Below are 18,321 nucleotides of genomic sequence, written 5' to 3'. Positions count from 1 at the left end.
ATTTTATGTACATATCGAGCCAGGTCAACTTTCTTTATTGGAGAATACATTTATTTTCGGTCTCAAGCCATTCTGGAGGGCAGTCATTATTTGAAAGTTTTTTAATTTTTTTCCCCGTACACTTGTAAATACATTCGTTGAGTGTCATGCTTGTATATCGATCTCTACAGTGTGTACACACGATCAGAAGTATGCAACATATGCCCAGACAGATTAGTGTTCACATGTCCACATTGCACGACCTTTTCTTCCTGTTCTCTTTCGACTCCTCCTGATGAATGACTTGAGACCTCGCCTTACATACATGACGTCACTTAAACACAGAGTGACAAAATAGCGCACTGATAATACACGAAATGGGTTCCATTCATGGTTTACAATGATTATTATTATGAATTTATTTTTGTCTATAGGTGAGTTTTATATTTGCAAAGCAATAACCAAAAAAACACTAAATTACATCAACACCATAACCTCAGCGGTGCCTTGGTGTGAGAGAGCATAGACTTTAACAAATTAGGAAGTTATTCAAAACTATGTTTTGATTATTAGGTGTTTTTCCTTTTGCTAAACAGTGATTGTCTACCGATTGGCTTTTTTGTACTATCTGAAGACCAAAAGCAACAAAAAACAGAAAAGACATGTTAAGCAACATAGATATTCCCCTATTACATAATCTGAGCTTCCTTCTGTGAAGAGCAACACTCCCCCAGGGCTTTCTAGGTTGTTGTTTTTAGCCCTGTGCAGGAAAAAGGCAGAGGGAAGCGTTGTAACTTTCTCCCTGTCATCTTTTATTCAGACTGCTTCAGCTGTACTTATTTTGCACTGGGGTGAACGACTTTCAGAGATAGCCCTGTTCCACTTCACTCTCTCTCTCTCTCTCTCTCTCTCTCTCTCTCTCACTCCCCTCCCACTCCTAACATAAGAACCCCATCATCACTTCACTCCTTCTTGTCCTCGTCCTCGGGGGTGTACACGCTGACGGTGAAATCGCCGTTCTCCGTGCCGTACTTGTTGCTGACCCGCAGGGCGTATTTGCCTGAGTCGGCGGTGGTCACCCCGGCGATGGTGATGCTGGCGTACTTCCCGTTCTCGAACTTGAGCGTGTAGCGGTCATCCGTCACCAGTTCCTTGTCGTTCTTCATCCAGCAGACCGTGGGGGCCGGGTCGCCCCACACGTTGCCAGTCAGGTTCAGGGACTAGTGGGGGGGGGAGCGAGTTAGTGTTTTGGTTTCTTGGTATTTTTTTGGATGTGTTTGTGTTTGCGTGTGTGTGTGTGTGTGTGTGTGTGTGTGTGTGTGTGTGTGTGTGTGTGTGTGTGTGTGTGTGTGTGTGTGTGTGTGTGTGTGTGTGTTTGTTGGTGTGTATGTATGTGTGTGTGTGTGTGTGTGTGTGTGAGTGTGTGTGTGTGTGTGGGGGGGGGATTTTTGGTGTGTGTGTTTGTTGGTGTGTGTGTGTGTGTGTGTGTGTGTGTGTGTGTGTGTATGTGTGTTGGTTTGTGCGTATGGGATACACAGAAAAACGCTGCTCATGATACAGAGAAAATGAATGGGGAAAATAGGCCTACATAAATATATATGCAAGACAGTGGAAGAGAGAGATAATAGAAAAAGGGTGTAAGTGAAACCCAGAGATAGAGAGATAGAGCTAAAGAGGGAGAGAGAGAAACATGTTGTGCAAGAACAAGCAGAGGTAATCTCTTGAATAGCTAATCTATTCACCTTGCCCTGCTGGATCGCAACCACATCTGGCAGGCCTCCAACGACACGAGCGCGGTCTGGAAAGGAAGTGAGATAACACTGTCTGAATAACAACACGGCAATCCATTGACAGTCACAGTGTCAAATGGGATGTAAGTTGGGATGTAAGTAAAGGATTTTTTCTGAATGAACAAACGTAAAATATAAGAATAAATAAACATGTTTACTATACAGCATATATTCAATAAAGAAGAAACTCTATTCAAATATTTCTCTAGGAAGAAAGTAAAGTCTGTGCATATTTCTAATTTCAGACTGGACTGTCTTTATGGTCAGATAGAATAGATATAAAACCACAATGGACCTCCAGTTCAAACCTAGCCTTGTCGGCATCAGGGGAAATGCTGACATTATTTTAGACTGGGAAACATTATTTTAGACATGGAGATCTCTTGGGACAAACTGTGGCATAAATACCCACTTACTTCTTTCTGCAATCGCAGCCGCCCTGAGGAAGGAAGGAGACATTGTCAGGAGTATCTCAAAAAGGTATCAAAGCCATGGCGTTGAAAACATATTTTCCGCTCTGCCGAACAATGACTGGAAATGCATCATCGGATGTCGGATGTCTCCGGAAGCCTCCCAAAAGGGTAGTTTAAGTTTTGATTTTCCCGTTGCAATTTGTAAGTAATTGCATTAAGGTTTTCAATTAGATGACAGACAAGTATGCAACAGTCGGGGCATTCCAACTAAATTCATCACTTACTTCAGCCTCTGGAATTCTTCAAATGCCTCTTGCCATGCTGCACAGACAAGCAGAACAACATCAGGTTCCCTTTGCATGAAAGGTTTGAGCACACACTAAGTGGGGCCTACAACCAGCACATTGTTATCTAACGACTCCATGTCCCACATAACAACCAAATAAATGACATTTTCTATCTTCACCATAAAATGAACGACGTTTCAAATGGCATGCCGAGAAATTGAAGGATCCCGCTCACCTTGGCCAGACAGGTCGAAGACCCTCTTGAGTCCATCCTTGCCGTCGAAGATGTCGATGGTGTACTTGCCCTTGTCTTTCTCTGTGGGCTCGTTGATCTTCAGCCAAAGCTGCTCCCCTGTGACTCCACACTCTTGCCTGGTAGAGCTGGTTATCTTGCTCTCTCTGAGGTCAAACAGAAATATATTCATTAGTATAAATTTGCTCAAACAATCTTAAAAAAAAAACAATGGCGTGAAAAGAAAGTATTTCATAAAAAGCAATCTTTGGCCATGAACGCATTGATTGTATCAAAAACAAGGGAGGAAAAAAAAAAAAGATAAATCAACGGTTATTTCCTATTTATTAAAAGTTTTAAATCAAAGCTTCTAGCAGTGAATTGTTGGATGAAGGACGTTTAGCAGCATATAAGGATGCTGCAGATATTGATCTAGCATGCCTGCAGGTAGACTGCAGACTTAGGGGATCAAACCTAGATACTTAAGACTATCCTCCTTCCGGACATTTAACTGATAATAGGCTGATTCTAATCCTGGCTTAAACACAGGGTAGGCACTTTATTTTAAAATATTTTTCTGTAATATTTGTTGAAAATCTCTGTCCACTCAGTTCATTTAGCCTGAGTGGATCATTGAAAGGTCTATCTGTAGGCCTACCTACCGACCTGGATACCTGCAGCACTCTATGTTCATGACCAGAGTCTTCCATAGGGCTAGGCAGAGCTATTGCAAAAAATTGCAAGCTAATCACGTGCCTTGGGAGAGTATCTTTGGAGGGGGGCCTGAGGTATGGGGTGGGATGTTTTAAATTCAATACTTTCAAAATCTAGCTTAATCTAGCTTGGTTGATTCAAATTGCCTTCCCTAGCTTTAAGCAGAAGCCTCTGAAGTTTTTAAATAGGAGAATCTGGTAGTGGAATATGCATGGGTGTTACTTAAAATACAGAACATAGCGATGGTGTTGAAGGTGGGTAATTATGACGCACTTTTGGAGCCAGCTGACACGCAGCTCATGGGTGTAATAGATGACGCTGGAGGACAGCACGATTCCGTGCTCAGTGCTGATGACCGAGATGCCGGTGGAGGAGTTGGCTGCAATGAAAAGAGAACGATTATAATACCTTGATGTCTCGTGAAACGAGTCTCAAAGGTCCATGTGGGAATGGTGACCCCATATATGGTGGCATAATACATTGACGCAACAAGGATCGTGTTCAAACGGATGACTCACCGATAACCCTAAAGACTTCATTCATAACAGCCTGGTAGCCTTGAGAAAAGAAAAAACGTGTTATGATTTTCTTTCATATTGTGCAGACCCTCTCATTACAGAAGCTTCTGATCCTTCGTCTGTTACCTGCGTCGGTCAAATCGAATGTACTCGTGTCTTTGCCTCTCTCGTCCCTCAACTTGACCTCGTAAACGCCGGAATCACTCTTGGAAATCTAAGGGAGACACGGTGGGATTTAGACCTCTTCCAAGGGGATCGTGAACCACCATCGGATGCCCTTTCTCTCTGAATGGAACGGTCATTTCCATACAGATATAGGAATTCAAATTCTCACGAAATTTAAAAAATCGGGGAATGCAGTTGATGTATAATAATGGTGCGGGACAGAAAGGGAAACGAAGGACAAGCGGGATAGAGAAATTGATAAGTGGGAATAAACTCCTCAGAGGAAAGCTCTTCTCCTGCTCAGGATGCATTTAAAGGAGAGAAACGTTATGAAAAAATAAATATTAAACATGTACAAATAAACATGGGAAATCTGGAAGAGGGGCGAGGCGACGCAAGCAGACACACAAGCAGGTTTTATAGGCGACAACTTATGGCAGCAATGTATATGTTTCCAGACTTTGGGTCTCGGGGCGGCTGGGGTGAGGTCCGCGGCCGGCCTCTTTGGTTTTCCTTGCTCCTCTTCTGCTTGCTCTATGTCTGGCTTAGTAACGCACTGTGGAAATTAGACAGATAAGCCGGGGTTAACAGCCAGGGCAGGTTTCACAGGAGGGCGAGGTTCAGGAAGGCCCATCCCTCCTGAGCTCATGCAGTTATCACTCTGACCCTCTCTCTCTTTTTGGTCAATCATGGTTGTTTACGCATTGTTTATGTGTTTTTAGATCCAATCAGACATATGACCACCTTTGATTAGGAGTCAACTGCTTCTTACATGAGGTTGCAATTCTGAGCCTCAAATCTTCATATTGACGTTGATTCTAAGGAGTTGACCAGCAGTCCAGGCTAACTACTGATAACTACATTAATTAAATACAGGGATAACAATATACGTAGGGTACATGGACATCAACTCCAGTACAATTTCTCGTCAATATGTCCTGGTGCGTGATTGAAGAAAATAACATATAGAATAGTGAATATTACTTTTGAATAACACAGAATTCAAACGGCACTGCGTTCTTACTCTGCATGCTGACTGACAGTAGATAGCTCCGTAGATGGCAGAATGCCCAAATCCTTTTTATTACCAAACTATCCTCAGTTATGAGTCTATGTCATAGAGGGAGAGCATGGCAGCGTTGAAGCATGTTACGTGACAATGGATCTTTAATGGAAGCAAAGCAGCATTTTGAGAGGAAAAGCTTCCAGTGGTCGACTATTTGGGGCTCAAAGTTTCCTGCGGACACGATGAAACCAAGCTACGATAAAAATGATAAAAAAATGTACAAGACGTCTCTCCGATGGCCTGACCTTTCCGATGTTAAAGGTCAACAGCCCGTCCTCCATCCCGATTTTCTTGGAGTCCTCGTCGTCCGCGTGGATGTTCACCTTGTCCTTGTACCACTCGATCTCAGTCTCGGGTTTGATGTTTCCAATCTGCGGGCAGGAGCATCATTACTGTATCCATGTGCACACGATGACACGTCACCCTGATGCGGCCACTCAAGGCCCTGGGTCACAGGAACAGTGCTTCAAAGAGCAATGTGTGGGATTTTGTGGCATCTAGTGGTGAGGTTTTTAACCGACTGAACCACCCCCACCCCCCTCTTTCCAACGAAGGAGCTATGGCGGCCTGTAGTGGCCTCTACTAGCACCTCAAACTCATGTCATTGTCTTCGACACCATCGAGTAGCCAAGGTTCGAGTGTTGTGGTTCCTTGATATTTTTCATTTTTATTTTTCTGTCTGTAAAACTAAAGGTTATTGCTTACAAGCTAAAGTTCTTTGCGGTGGTTAACAAAGTTTTCTGCAGATACGAAAAAAACCAAGCTATAATAATAATTTTAAAAAAAATTACAAGACATCTCTGCGGTGGTTAACAACAAGGATCCTTATTTTTATGGGATTATACCCTCATAAGGACGTCCTTATAAATATTATATGAAATGTATGCCAGGTTCAATCCCCTAGATGCCACTGAATTCGACCCTCTGCACCTTTAATGAGGGGCACAGCGCTGCCGTCCTCACCTGGCATTTAAGCAGCACATTACATTCCTCGGTGACGGTGAAACCGAGGTACTCCACAAAGTGAGGACCTGTTGGCAGGGAGGGAGATGTGAGCAGATGTTGAAATGGGAGCAGGAACGCTGTGTGCGCTTGGATGTGTCTTTTCCAGTGGAAGGGCCTTACCTTGTTTCCTGACCCATTCAGCCCTCTCAAATTCAGACTTCTTCTGGAGCTCTCTGAACTCTGGAATATGCCAAGAATATATAAAACACATGTTATTTTAATACATGCACTCAAGGCAGGCGCACTGAGCTTCAAATGTGGTTAATCAGTAGCCTGCTAATTACCCTCCTAGCATGCATTTATTTAAAGGTGGGAAGAAACAACCGATATGCATTTGACATGCCACATAAAACACAGACAGAACATAAATAATATCTAATTCCTAGAATAATAATAGGTATCCACAGATACACTGTGAATACCTAATAAATACAACCACACACAGAAGGGGTTCCAGTTGGTTTCAAAATCTAGACCATCTTGCTGCTACCCACTGTAATACACAAATGGAAGTATTCCTACAATGCCTTTCCCTCCTTCATCCAACAGATAATACTTATAAGAGAAAAGGGTTGGCCTATGCTGCCCCCGTGTGGCCATCCACTGTAGGTAAAACACTGAAGGCCTCCACTCCATAGCAGTAGGTCACCTATCAGGGACAAACACATAACATATGATCCAGAATACATTGAGTCCAGATCCTCCTACCGTCTCCGATGAGCACCAGGCTGGTGGTTCCCTTGGCCTTGCCGTCCACCAGGTTAAAGGTGAACGTTCCCTCGTCTGTGACCTCCAGGGAGTCCATGAACATCTCAATGATGCCGGTCTTCTGGTCGAAGTTCATTGAGTATTTCTGGAAACCAAACAAATGCATATATTACGTATAGCCCTTAAATCGAGCGCATATTTCAACACAAAAGTCAATAACGTATGAGATATATTCCAATTATACATTATTATTGTGTTTTTAATCTATTGATAGTTTCGATGTTAAGTCCTATAGTTGAGCCGAGCTCTTCTGTTAAACATTACAAAACGAGGGTGCCCTTTCAGAAGACAGCATTGTGTCTTGGTGTCAGGTGGAGGATACACTGAAGGCTTTCTTTACCTGTCCTGCCGTGACGGCCGCGTTGTTGAACACGTACTCCACCTTGCAAGCGGCGGTGCATTTCTCCACCTGGGTCCAGAAGCGCACGCGGCCCTTCTCCAGCAGGTCCATGGACATCTCCTTCTTGAAGGGAATAACTGGACACCATCACAGGGGCGGGGGGGAACACGAGGAGGAGGAAGGATGAGAGTCTGGCAGCAGCGGTTTTGTAATCCTAGTAACCACAGACTTGTTCTTTATTTTTCAATGATGATTGACCGTGACAATAATGTGATCACTAGCGTAATAACTCAGTATGCTAAGAGAAGCACTGTGCAAGCCCTGAGGACTAGCCTCTGGCTATTTAGCCCAATGTGATTACACTCATTTGCAATACATGCATGTTTTAACACTTCCTCTGATCAAAGCCCCTAGACTCAAACTCAAACATAGTTGTATTTTAGCTATCATTACCAATTAAATTTAATTGGCATGAAGGTTAAGTAGGAAGCATAGGGGGCTAGTGCTCATCATTGTTAAGCATCTTTTTACTAATTTAGCACTTATGTGGATTAACAAACAAACAATAAGATATACACTCTCTACAGGCATATTCTGCACCTTGATAGTGTCGTCCGAGTTAGATATACCTACCAGGGAACTTGTGCTCATGGCTGATGTCCAGAAGGCGATTGAGAGCTGTCAATCACAACAGAGCAGAGACACAGTGGGTGATTGTGAGGAAATCCTATAAATAGCTCAAATGTCTACATCCGCAACACAATTCATATGATCCGCTATCCCCAACCGTTGTTTCAGAGATTCTGCTTTACTGCCAATACAATATCCAATTTCTTGATTAAAGACCTTTTTTTTAATGCGTGTGTCTATGTGTGTGCGTGTCTCACCTTCCTCGGTGAGTGTGTAGCTGGCGGAGAAGCCCTCTGTGTTGGTGACCATGCAGGAGAAGGTTCCCAGGTCCTCCAGGGAGGGGCTGTTGAAGATAGCTCTGGACCTGGGGGGGGGGGGGGGGGGGGGTAGAATGGTAGAAAACCTTACCCACGACAGGTCGGGATCACACGGAGCGTGCACGGCAGTGGGTACAGTGAGGACAAGCTCACGTTGGGATCTGACCTCTACAATGCTACACAAAATGCTACGGCTCTCCTTGGCACAGACACATGGGTTATGGGTCGCAAAAGTTTGGATAGACACCGTACTGTAGTCTGAATTGTTGCCGACCCAAAATAACGATGTAAGAAACCTTTCGAAAAGCTCCATGATGAGAATTAGCAAAGTAAAATCAATAAAAGTGTTTTCTGTGTCTCACAATACTGGAACCCATATTAGATTCAATTTTTTTTTACATATACTTAAATATATAGCCGCACACACTTGTAGATACACACACACAAACACACACACACACACTTATACATTGCTTGAATAATGGGATAATTCATCCAGATCTGCTGTTAGCCAGAGGTATGGATGCCTGCAGCAATTTGTTATGGGGATCCATAACAAAGTCCCGCAAATTTCAGAATACGGCCATTAAGACAAGGCTTTGCAGTAATGGGCCTGACCACAGTGATGGCTTGGCCTCTCTGATGCCACCAAAGTCGGAGAAGGGCTGGGAACTGAGGCCCGCCCTCCTTCCCACTGACTCTGAAGTTAGTGGCAGAAAGTTCAACTTCACACCAGCCTACAGTTTCTACAGTGCTTGATACGTCAGCAATGACCTCTTTAAAACATCAAAGAGGTGATTGACTCTTCATCATCTCTACTGCGGCCCAAGGCTTGGGTTTAGGAGCCATGGGAGGAACGAGAAATAAACGGAAAGACAGTGTTGTGGTCATTGCAATGACGTAGTTTGGATGAAAGCTACTGTGTGGTTTCAACCAAGTGGGTTTTGCACGCAACCAGGGGACAAAGAGCATGAGCAAAAACACCAATTAACTAGGAATCAATCTTCCGTTCTTCTCCATTGTGTAATCTCCCCACACAACCAGGATGTTATTATTGGCTTACAGGCTGCATTAGCAATACAAACAACTTCTGGCTCTCTCCCTCTAGCATCCTGCCAGACCTATTTTGAGACTTTTCAAAAGAGTTACATGACAACCCAAAAAGAGAATCTGGAGAAGCAAGAAGAGGACAGGATCACCACTCACAAGAGGCAAGGAAAGAAAATATTAAATTAAATCCTAATCTATTCTTTTTTCAACATTTGATATTTTCGTTGGTCTAATTCGAGTCCACTCTGTGTTTTGCCTCCGCAAAAGGCCAGAGCTAGTGTTCCTCAAACCATGCTATAGGCTGCCTTGTTGAGGACCGCAACACCCGCTATGATCTCTGAGGAGCACAATGCTATCTTGGATGGAAGGTTGGTGTGGGTCGTCCGACCACAAGCCCCAAGCACAAAAAGGTCTGCCCTGTTTGGGGTGAAACAGAATGGACTGGACGCAGATCCAAAATAGGAAGTGAATCACCACGTACAAGGTACCCAAGATAGATCCACGAGGAGGCCGCAGTAGCCCGTTGACCCCAATCTCCCACGACGGTTATATGTGTGGGACAGAAGATTTAAACCACAAATAATCTCCCTCACCCCCCCTTCAACTTCACACCTTCCCTGTGGATGTCTTGTATCCGCTGTGGTTCTGCACACTGTGTTGTATTCTCTGTATACTGTGTAGAGTTACTGTGTGAAATGTATTCATAAAAGAATTGTGTAATTCCTTCTGTTTGTCCCCATAGATATATTATCTACATCTGAACGAACAACAACAACCCCAAACCTAGGAAAGACTTGAACAAATTGAACGATACCTGGTGCCGTCAAGTTTAAAATGTTCCCTTGCAAGCATCCCCAAGGGGATTATTCACCATGGCAACTGGTGGCACAAGGTGTGAAATGCAAAAGTTTGCTTTCAAGCCCCCAGCAGGGGATAGGCCCCCAAACCTGATTCATATCCCGGGGAGCATTCCAGTCAATCAAACTCCTTGATACATCCAATTATCCGTTGAGTATGCAGGAGTATACAGGGTTATTCCTGTTCAGATACACCGCCTTTCACGAAGTGATACGTACACATATACACACACCCACAAAACACACCCACAGGTAGTCCCGACAGTCACACACACACACACACACGTCACACACACACACACACACACACACACACACACACACACACACACACACACACACACACACGGTACCCACTTGCCACCCTGGGTAACAACAGTGATGCGGGAGCTGTCTGTGATGCTCTTGTAGTTCTTGGACCAGATGAACTCGGAGTCCTGAGCCATCTCAGAGCACTGGAAGATCATGGAGATCACACCGTCGTCGTCCACGTCCACCTCGATCTCATGGGTGCCTGCGGCATTATACACAGTTACATAGTTTGTTCGTGTGTCTTTGCTGTGTGTGTGTGTGTGTGTGTGTGTGTGTGTGTGTGTGTGTGTGTGTGTGTGTGTGTGTGTGTGTGTGTGTGCGCGCGTGTGTGTGTGTGTGTGTGTGTGTGTGTGTGTGTGCGTGTGTGCGGGTGTCGGTTTCGGTGTGTGTCGGTGAGTGTGTGTTTGTGTGTGTGTCGGTGCCGTTGTGTGAGTGTGTGTGACTCACCTGGGTGAGTCTGGGCCAGAATTGGGCCGAGGACACCTGATGGTTTTCCCACGCCGGCCAGATTTTCTGCTCGCAGACGGAACACGTAGGAAGTACCAGCACTCAGACCGGTCACCTGGACAACAGGCATAAAAAAAATCATGTTTCTTCAGACTCAAATATATATATACATAGGTATGTATATCGTGTATGCTACAAAAAATGTTTATGAGACGTTAAAACCTATACATTGTGATTGACGTGTAGAAATACTTTCTGCCCGACCACCTTATATGTAATATTTCCTATATTCATAAATATGGGATAAATATTAACAGCACTGTGAAGAACTATCCACCATCTTGCGAATGACTTTAAACACATGTTTTTGTAGTATGTACACTACAGTCAAAGCGTTGAACCCCGCACAACTGTCCATGCAGAACCGACTAGGGTCAAGGTTTCACATTCAAACATTGAGAAAACCCAGCGAATAAAACGAAAACGTCTCGCTTCCCAAATGGATCCCGTTCCGTCACCGCATCACGTGCATCCCCCTTTCGTCCCCAGGCGTCCGTTACCTTCATGTACTTGATCTGGTGGACCTTCTCGTGCACGGCCCTCCAGGCACCGTCGCCGCCCGCCACCTCCTTGATGTCCAGGAAGTAGCCGATGACCGGGGAGCGCCCGTTGAACGCCGGGGCGTCCCAGAGCACCACCAGGGAGGTGTCACGCACCTCCAGCACGTGGAGGCCGAGAGGAGCGCCTGGGGGACGGAGAGAGAGCCACACGTCATTCCATGGAGAGCTCTTCAGACTGCTGCTGCGTTGTGGTTGGAGTCTAGTGTGTGTCATGAGGCCAGCCCCGAAACAAGAGATCTGTGTTGGGCATTCGCTCCGCTCAGCGATTTTTCCGGTTTGTGGTTGAAAGAATTGGTGACACGTGAATGATATGTCTTTGAAGCAGAATGACATTATCAGGAACGGGAACTTTATATTTTTAGTGTGCAACAAAATAATGATGAATAATGCTTATGCAAACCATTGGGATTATGATTTACCAACTTTCTTATTTTTCTGTACTGGTAACTGTTTAACCTTTTGTTGGTGTGTACTTGGACTAGGTCTTATTTAAACCAACAAGTAAACAAAGTGTATAGCGTGATACTGAAATATATATTATAAGATGTAATTAACATTCACCCTTCTATTCATGTCGATTGAAATGGGACACTTGAGGTGTTTGTCTTCATCATTTGCCCATGTGTGTGTGTATGTGAAGTCTCCCCCAGCCTGTAGTATACCTGGAACAGTGATGGTCCATTCCTTGCACTCCAGAGCTTTAGCAGCCAGAGAGGTCTTGCTCACACCCGCCATGTTCATGGCCCGCACCTGGAACTGGTAGAAGAGGTTCTCCTTCAGGCCCTCGGCCTGTTGGGGAAAAGAGGAGAACAGGACGAATGAGGACAGGATGATCATTATCAATAAAATATTCATCATTTGTGATCGACCGACACAAGAATAAATCTGCTTTCCAGCTTGACATTGTTTTTCGTTTGCTGCAAGGTACATTGGCTATCCAACCAATTACAGTTCATTATTCCATTGATGGCTCATGTTGTATCTGGTCAAGGCAAGGCTATGTACCTAGCTGTTAATTATTATCCAAATTATAATTACAGTCTCACAGGTGTCAAATAATTATCATAATATAACTAACCCCCAAATTATTTCCAAAGCAGTTACCATGAAAGAGTGAATGTGAAGCTGTCAAGACCCAGGACAGCCTACCTTGTAGGACGTGGCATTAACAGCCTTGGAGTTCAGCTCGTGCCATTTGCCCACCACCTCTCCCTTCACTGTCCTGTAGTTCACGTAGTAGCCCGTGATCTCGGCCCCGCCGTCGGAGGCCGGCGCGCTCCAGCTCAGCACCATGTAGTCCTTGGCAGCCTCAACCAGGGTCACCGCAGAGGGCTTCCCAGGGACAGCTAGGAGAGAGAGAGAGAGAGAGAGAGAGAGAGAGAGACAGAGAGAGAGACAGAGAGACAGAGACAGAGACAGAGACAGAGACAGAGAGAGAGAGAGAGAGAGAGAGAGAGAGAGAGAAACAGGCAGAGACAGAGAGAGAGAGAGAGAGAGAGAGAGAGAGAAACAGGCAGAGACAGAGAGAGAGAGAGAGAGAGAGAGAGAGAGAGAGAGAGAGAGAGAGAGAGAGAGAGAGAGAGAGAGAGAGAGAGAGAGAGAGAGAGAGAGAGAGACAGAAAGAGAGAGAGAGAGAGAGAGAAACAGAGGCAGAGACAGAGAGAGACAGTGGCAGAGACAGAGAGAAGCCAAATTGCTTCATCATTAGCAGTGGATGACTAATAATGTTAATTCTAATTTAATGTAATTTACACAGCGCTAATTTACGCACCAAAAACAGTGGGTGCGTGCTTGTTGTGTGTTAGTGTGTGTGCGTGGCGACATGACACCTCATCCTCTGCCAGATTGATATACTGATGGAAACTAGAAAGATGTCCCCCTTGTTATTCTATCACAACCGTGTTTTGAAGGATGGCGGACGTGCAGTTTCGCGTGGTCATCGGGGATTACTCAGAGAAACGGCAGGCTCTTGTGCTCCCATCAATCAAATAAACACGCGGTCTAACTGGATGAAAAGTGACACGGTTAGATCGATGGCATAGGGGTACGTCAGCGTTCGAGGTGAGTCACCGAGGCAGGGGGATCATCATCACTTTTAGATTCAGATAAATGTCCCGCTCCTCTGACAGATATTAGATACGCGATGAAATCACCCCGACTCAATTCATACGATGCAACGCAAGCTAAAGGCTCCAAACATGGTCATGTTAGGCCACACGCAAACACCAAGACTTCCTCCCCTCTGCATTGAGTATACTTACATGTCAGGTAGCTTAACGTTGTGCTTTAAGTACCTCTGGTCAAGGAAGGCCTGGTTGAGGGGCTGGTTAGGAACATGCTCCTCACAGAACACACTGTTTTAAGTTATCACAAGGCACAGCGGAACTCAAGCTCTACCAATCAATACACAAGAATACATCCACAAGGGCATGAGCTGCACAGGCCCAAAGCAATGAGCAAGTCGGGCTATTTCAGTCTTATACAAGAAACGTTTCCATTTAAGGCTAGGTTGAATACAAAGACGTACATTTGTGGTTAAGCGATGGTTAGAGGGTCGGGCACATGCAATGTCCTTTATGGATCTCATATATGTCATATAATGCTGTATGATGTGTATGGAGGGCACGTGATGAGGCAGACATATTAGAGGGTAGAAAATGTTTACAATGAGAGAATGTAAATGGGAAAGTAACGAGAAATTGGATAATGGTTTGAGTGATTTACATAGTGAGATAGACAAAATTATAATAATGAAGGATAACGGAAAAAAATGAATGGAGATTATGATTTACTAATTCTAGGGTAAACTCACAGACGGCAGCCTTGACCAGGACAGGGTCAGACAGAGGGGAGCTGTTGCTGTAACCTGCAGCGTTCACGGCCTTCACCTTGAACACATACTTCTCACCGGTAGTCAGGCCATGGCACACGAACCTGAACACCATGGAAACAACAGGTCGTTGGGTTTAACAGCAACTCATGGAACTACCGTGATTTAGATCTGTAATGACAGGCAACATCCACTTGGTGGAGTACTCTCTCTCTCAATAAGACAATTAATTGACATGGAGCATATTAATCAAACTCGACTTCATCAAACTTTATTTTATTTAGGTAAACTATAAGAAAAAATAAAAGAATCCGAAATAAAAAAATAAATCCGAAAGTACGCTCAACTAATCTAAGATAAACTATACTAATGTAAAATAAAATAATGTAAAATAAAATGTACTATGCTAAACTAAGATATAAAGATATGCAAAGATGGGCAAAAGTAAACTTGATTAAACCCCAAAATATCCAAGGTAAGACAAAATAGAAAAACTAAAATAAACTAATCTAGACTAACTAGAGAAGATACGCTAGGCTAGGCTAAACCGGTAAAGTGTATCCCAGTGACCTGGTGCTCTTGACGGGCTTGTTGTTGCTGGGCACCCAGGCCTCACTGCCCACCACGCTGTACTCGATGTAGTAGCCCACCAGCTGCTTCACCTCCCTGGAGGCCGCCCACGATACCACGATGGAGGTGGCGCAGTTCCTGGTGACCGTCACCGCGCCAGGGGAGGAGGGCAGTTCTGAGGTCAGAGAGAGGTTCAAAACAATCTTTATTGGCCCTGCAAAGACTTGACAAACAGGCACTAAGAAAAAGTATTTAGCATTGTGTAGCGTTTTATCCTAGCTATCTTGGTTGTCCACTGGGGACGCGTTCAACTAGCAACTGTAAGTGCTAGGTGCTGGTTTCTCTGAACATCCTTACTGTACTGACAGTGATATATTATTCTTTCTCTTTCCTTTCAACGATGTAAATATTGTACTTATTAGGTTGCTTAGCGTCTGCTAAATACCCTAAATGTTAGTTTAAACGTAAAAAAATTAAAGAAAGAAAGAAATAAGGGAAGTAAGAACAAATAACGAAAGAATTAAAGAACGGAAAAAACAAAAGAACTAAAGAACGAGCGAACAAAATAACAAAATAACAAAATAATCAAAGAACCAAAGAATCAACGGAGGATAGAGGGGAGTTTCTTGCTGACCCAGCTTGTCTCCCACGGTGATGTTGCTGGTGGACCCGGAGGCCTCGCTCACGCCGGCCGAGTTACAGCAGCGCACGCGGAAGCTGTAGGACTCGCTCTCCTCCAGGTCGAACAGGGCGTAGCGCGGAGACTTCACCGGCATCCCCGTGTTCACACGCTGCCACTGGTCGGTCCCTGCAACGCACTGGGAGAGGGAGGGAGGGCAAGAGAGAGAGAGAGGAAGAGAGAGAGAGAGAGAGAAATACAGAGAAACAGAGATAGAGAGAGGGAGAGAGAGAGAGAGAGAGAGAGAGAGAGAGAGACAGAGAGACAGAGAGACAGAGAGAGGGAGAGAGAGTGGGGGAGAGAAACAGAAACATAAAAGGACGAGCAATGTAAACTGGGCACAGAAATTCAGCCAATTCGGCTCAAGTGAGAGTAATTGGGAAATATGTAAATATACAAACTACCATACTGTAATAAATTGTTCTGTAATAAATTGGGGTTGTGCATCAGAATGCAGTGCTGGATGTTTTGTAGGTGATGCTACCGTTTTGAAAGGACTTTCCTCTCACCTTCTCGATGTAGTACATGACCCCCTCGTGACCCCGCTGGACGGGGGGCTTCCAGCCCAGGACCACGTAGCTCTTGGTGGCCTCAGTGACCACCACTTCGCTGGGCTCCCCAGGGACCACACCCACTATGGAGACAAACGGAGAGGGGGGAGGGCATCATATACATGTTAACATGTACAAATTCAGTCATTACATGCTCAATACCATGCTGATCCTCAATACCAAAATCGATAACATGGCTAAATCAACACAAAAATGGACAAAGAAAGAAAGAAGCTGTTCACACTTGAAAGCGATGTGTGTGTTAAATCTAAAATGTCTCGATAATAGTTGAACTGGCAAAAGGTCAATCGCTATGTTGTCATAGGTCATTACGTTCAAACACGCAGTTAAAGTTATCACGGTTACACTAACGCTCATGAATCTGATAGGTCGGGTTGGGGCTCATGAACTCACCAGTGGGGTCCTCCTCAGTGAACTTGATCATCCCGGTCCAAGGAGCGGAGGGTCCGGCTGCAACGAGACATTAAAGCAGAAAGACACGATCGATCAGTCTAACATGACCACGGCCCGACAGCCTTCCATGTAACAGACTGTCCCCCAGCTCTCTCTCTGTTAGGGCTGTGCGTTCTTTTTTTCTCATTTTGATCGTGTTAAAATATCTCCAAACTTACACAATCAAATTGACGTACATTTATTTTATTCATTAAATATTGCAGAACAGCTGGATAAATATTTGTAGATCATTTTCCCTTTGAACATTTGGTATATTTTTTTAAGGGGAAATTTTCAAAGTCACTAATAAAGTGGTTTTTTTTGGAGAGAAATGCAAAATAATTCATCATATTTCCAAAGTCCGAAAATAATCGTTTGAATCATCGTGATTATGATTTTTCCTTCCGTAACGGAGCAGCCCTACTCTCTGTCTCCTCACCCCTTTGGCGGGCCCTGTCGGAGGGGTCCGTGGCCACCACCGCGTCCGACACCCGGGACGGACGGCTGACCCCGGCGGTGTTCAGGGCGCTGACCCGGAACATGTAGGAGCGTCCCTCCACCAGGCCCGTGACGGGGAAGCGGGCGTACTTGACCGGGCTGTCGTTGCACTGCGCCCAGTGCTCGGTGCCGACCTCGCACCTGCGCCACACACACACACACGCCCACACAGTTAGCCCTGCCGTGCGACGCACTCACACGCCCGGACCACAGGGTGTCACTGTAGGATCAGCCGTGGCTGTCATACTGCAGATGACGTCAAGGTAGCTTCAAGTACTCCTAATGTCCAACCCTATTTTGATACATCGTAGGGGAATATGGTGAAACAAAAAATAAGTATATTTAAAACACAAGTATATTTAATAAATATACTTATTTTTTGAGTCATGAAGGATAATATATATATATATATTTAATGGGTCATTATCCTTCATGACCCACCAGATCAATATTGTAAATAAGAAACTGTTCTTAATGTTTTATCTGGAAAAATAAAGGTTAAATAAATAAAATTAAATTAAAAACAAGAACGCAGAAAAGCAAAGAACATTATCCAATGAAGGAGGGAAAGGTTCAAGTTCCATTCTCCTAACAGGCAGTCAACTTCAACGCAAATGTAGTTTTTAATTTTCTCGGCTGCATTGTCCTGATGGACGGCTGCCTTCAGATAAAACTACATTGAGGGGGGGCGACCCACTTGTCGATGAAGTAGCCCAGGATGGGGCTGCTGCCCTCCACTGCCGGCTGCTTCCAGGTCACCACCACGTAGTCCTTGTTGGCGTCGTGGCAGCGCACGTCCAGGGGGGCCACGGGCACGCCCTCCACCTCCACGTCAGCATCTGTCACAGAGACGGGCGCACACACACACAAACACACACACAAACACAAACACACACGTACACAGATCAGTATGCAACAAACAGTCAGAGGGATTTGCGGTCAAACAAGCATGCACACATACACACATGGACAAACAAACACACGGAAACAAAAGGACACACACAAGCGGACACACCCACACACACACACACACATACAAAACATACTTGTGCTGTTCGGTTTTTATTACAGAGCCTTTTTTAGAACCTGGTTTCCATACTCTGCCTCCTACACTCCTAGTGAACTGGTAGCACACCATGCCGCTAGTGAACTTGTGTTTCATATTATTTTGTGTTTAGGATATATCAGAGAAAAACGGATACAACTTAATTAACGTAAACTGCATGTATT

General features: G+C 44.7%; 1 protein-coding gene across 1 annotated transcript in view; it reads right to left on the bottom strand.

The window, feature by feature from the left end:
• Window positions 1–19: 19 nt before the first annotated feature.
• myom1a (myomesin 1a (skelemin)) overlaps window positions 20–18,321 on the bottom strand; it is a 27,574-nt gene continuing 9,272 nt past the window's right edge. Inside the window, exons 11-37 of the mRNA XM_056596518.1 lie at window positions 17,789–17,930; window positions 17,033–17,232; window positions 16,555–16,611; window positions 16,099–16,223; window positions 15,545–15,728; window positions 14,911–15,085; window positions 14,323–14,444; window positions 12,660–12,856; window positions 12,173–12,299; window positions 11,451–11,635; window positions 10,891–11,005; window positions 10,489–10,645; window positions 8,165–8,271; window positions 7,911–7,955; window positions 7,278–7,414; window positions 6,878–7,022; window positions 6,290–6,349; window positions 6,128–6,195; window positions 5,410–5,535; window positions 4,060–4,147; window positions 3,934–3,972; window positions 3,689–3,794; window positions 2,705–2,868; window positions 2,467–2,503; window positions 2,186–2,208; window positions 1,722–1,777; window positions 20–1,199 (exon numbers count right to left, since the gene is read on the bottom strand). Of these exons, the coding sequence (XP_056452493.1) occupies window positions 942–1,199; window positions 1,722–1,777; window positions 2,186–2,208; window positions 2,467–2,503; window positions 2,705–2,868; window positions 3,689–3,794; window positions 3,934–3,972; window positions 4,060–4,147; window positions 5,410–5,535; window positions 6,128–6,195; window positions 6,290–6,349; window positions 6,878–7,022; window positions 7,278–7,414; window positions 7,911–7,955; window positions 8,165–8,271; window positions 10,489–10,645; window positions 10,891–11,005; window positions 11,451–11,635; window positions 12,173–12,299; window positions 12,660–12,856; window positions 14,323–14,444; window positions 14,911–15,085; window positions 15,545–15,728; window positions 16,099–16,223; window positions 16,555–16,611; window positions 17,033–17,232; window positions 17,789–17,930 (3,245 nt within the window). The 3' untranslated portion in view covers window positions 20–941. The remainder of the gene's footprint in view (window positions 1,200–1,721; window positions 1,778–2,185; window positions 2,209–2,466; window positions 2,504–2,704; window positions 2,869–3,688; window positions 3,795–3,933; window positions 3,973–4,059; window positions 4,148–5,409; window positions 5,536–6,127; window positions 6,196–6,289; window positions 6,350–6,877; window positions 7,023–7,277; window positions 7,415–7,910; window positions 7,956–8,164; window positions 8,272–10,488; window positions 10,646–10,890; window positions 11,006–11,450; window positions 11,636–12,172; window positions 12,300–12,659; window positions 12,857–14,322; window positions 14,445–14,910; window positions 15,086–15,544; window positions 15,729–16,098; window positions 16,224–16,554; window positions 16,612–17,032; window positions 17,233–17,788; window positions 17,931–18,321) is intronic.

Source organism: Gadus chalcogrammus, chromosome 8, assembly GCF_026213295.1.
Source record: "Gadus chalcogrammus isolate NIFS_2021 chromosome 8, NIFS_Gcha_1.0, whole genome shotgun sequence".
NCBI lineage: Eukaryota > Metazoa > Chordata > Actinopteri > Gadiformes > Gadidae > Gadus > Gadus chalcogrammus.
The sequence above is the reverse complement of the archived record's forward strand: the minus strand, read 5'-3'. Positions and strand labels throughout refer to the sequence as shown.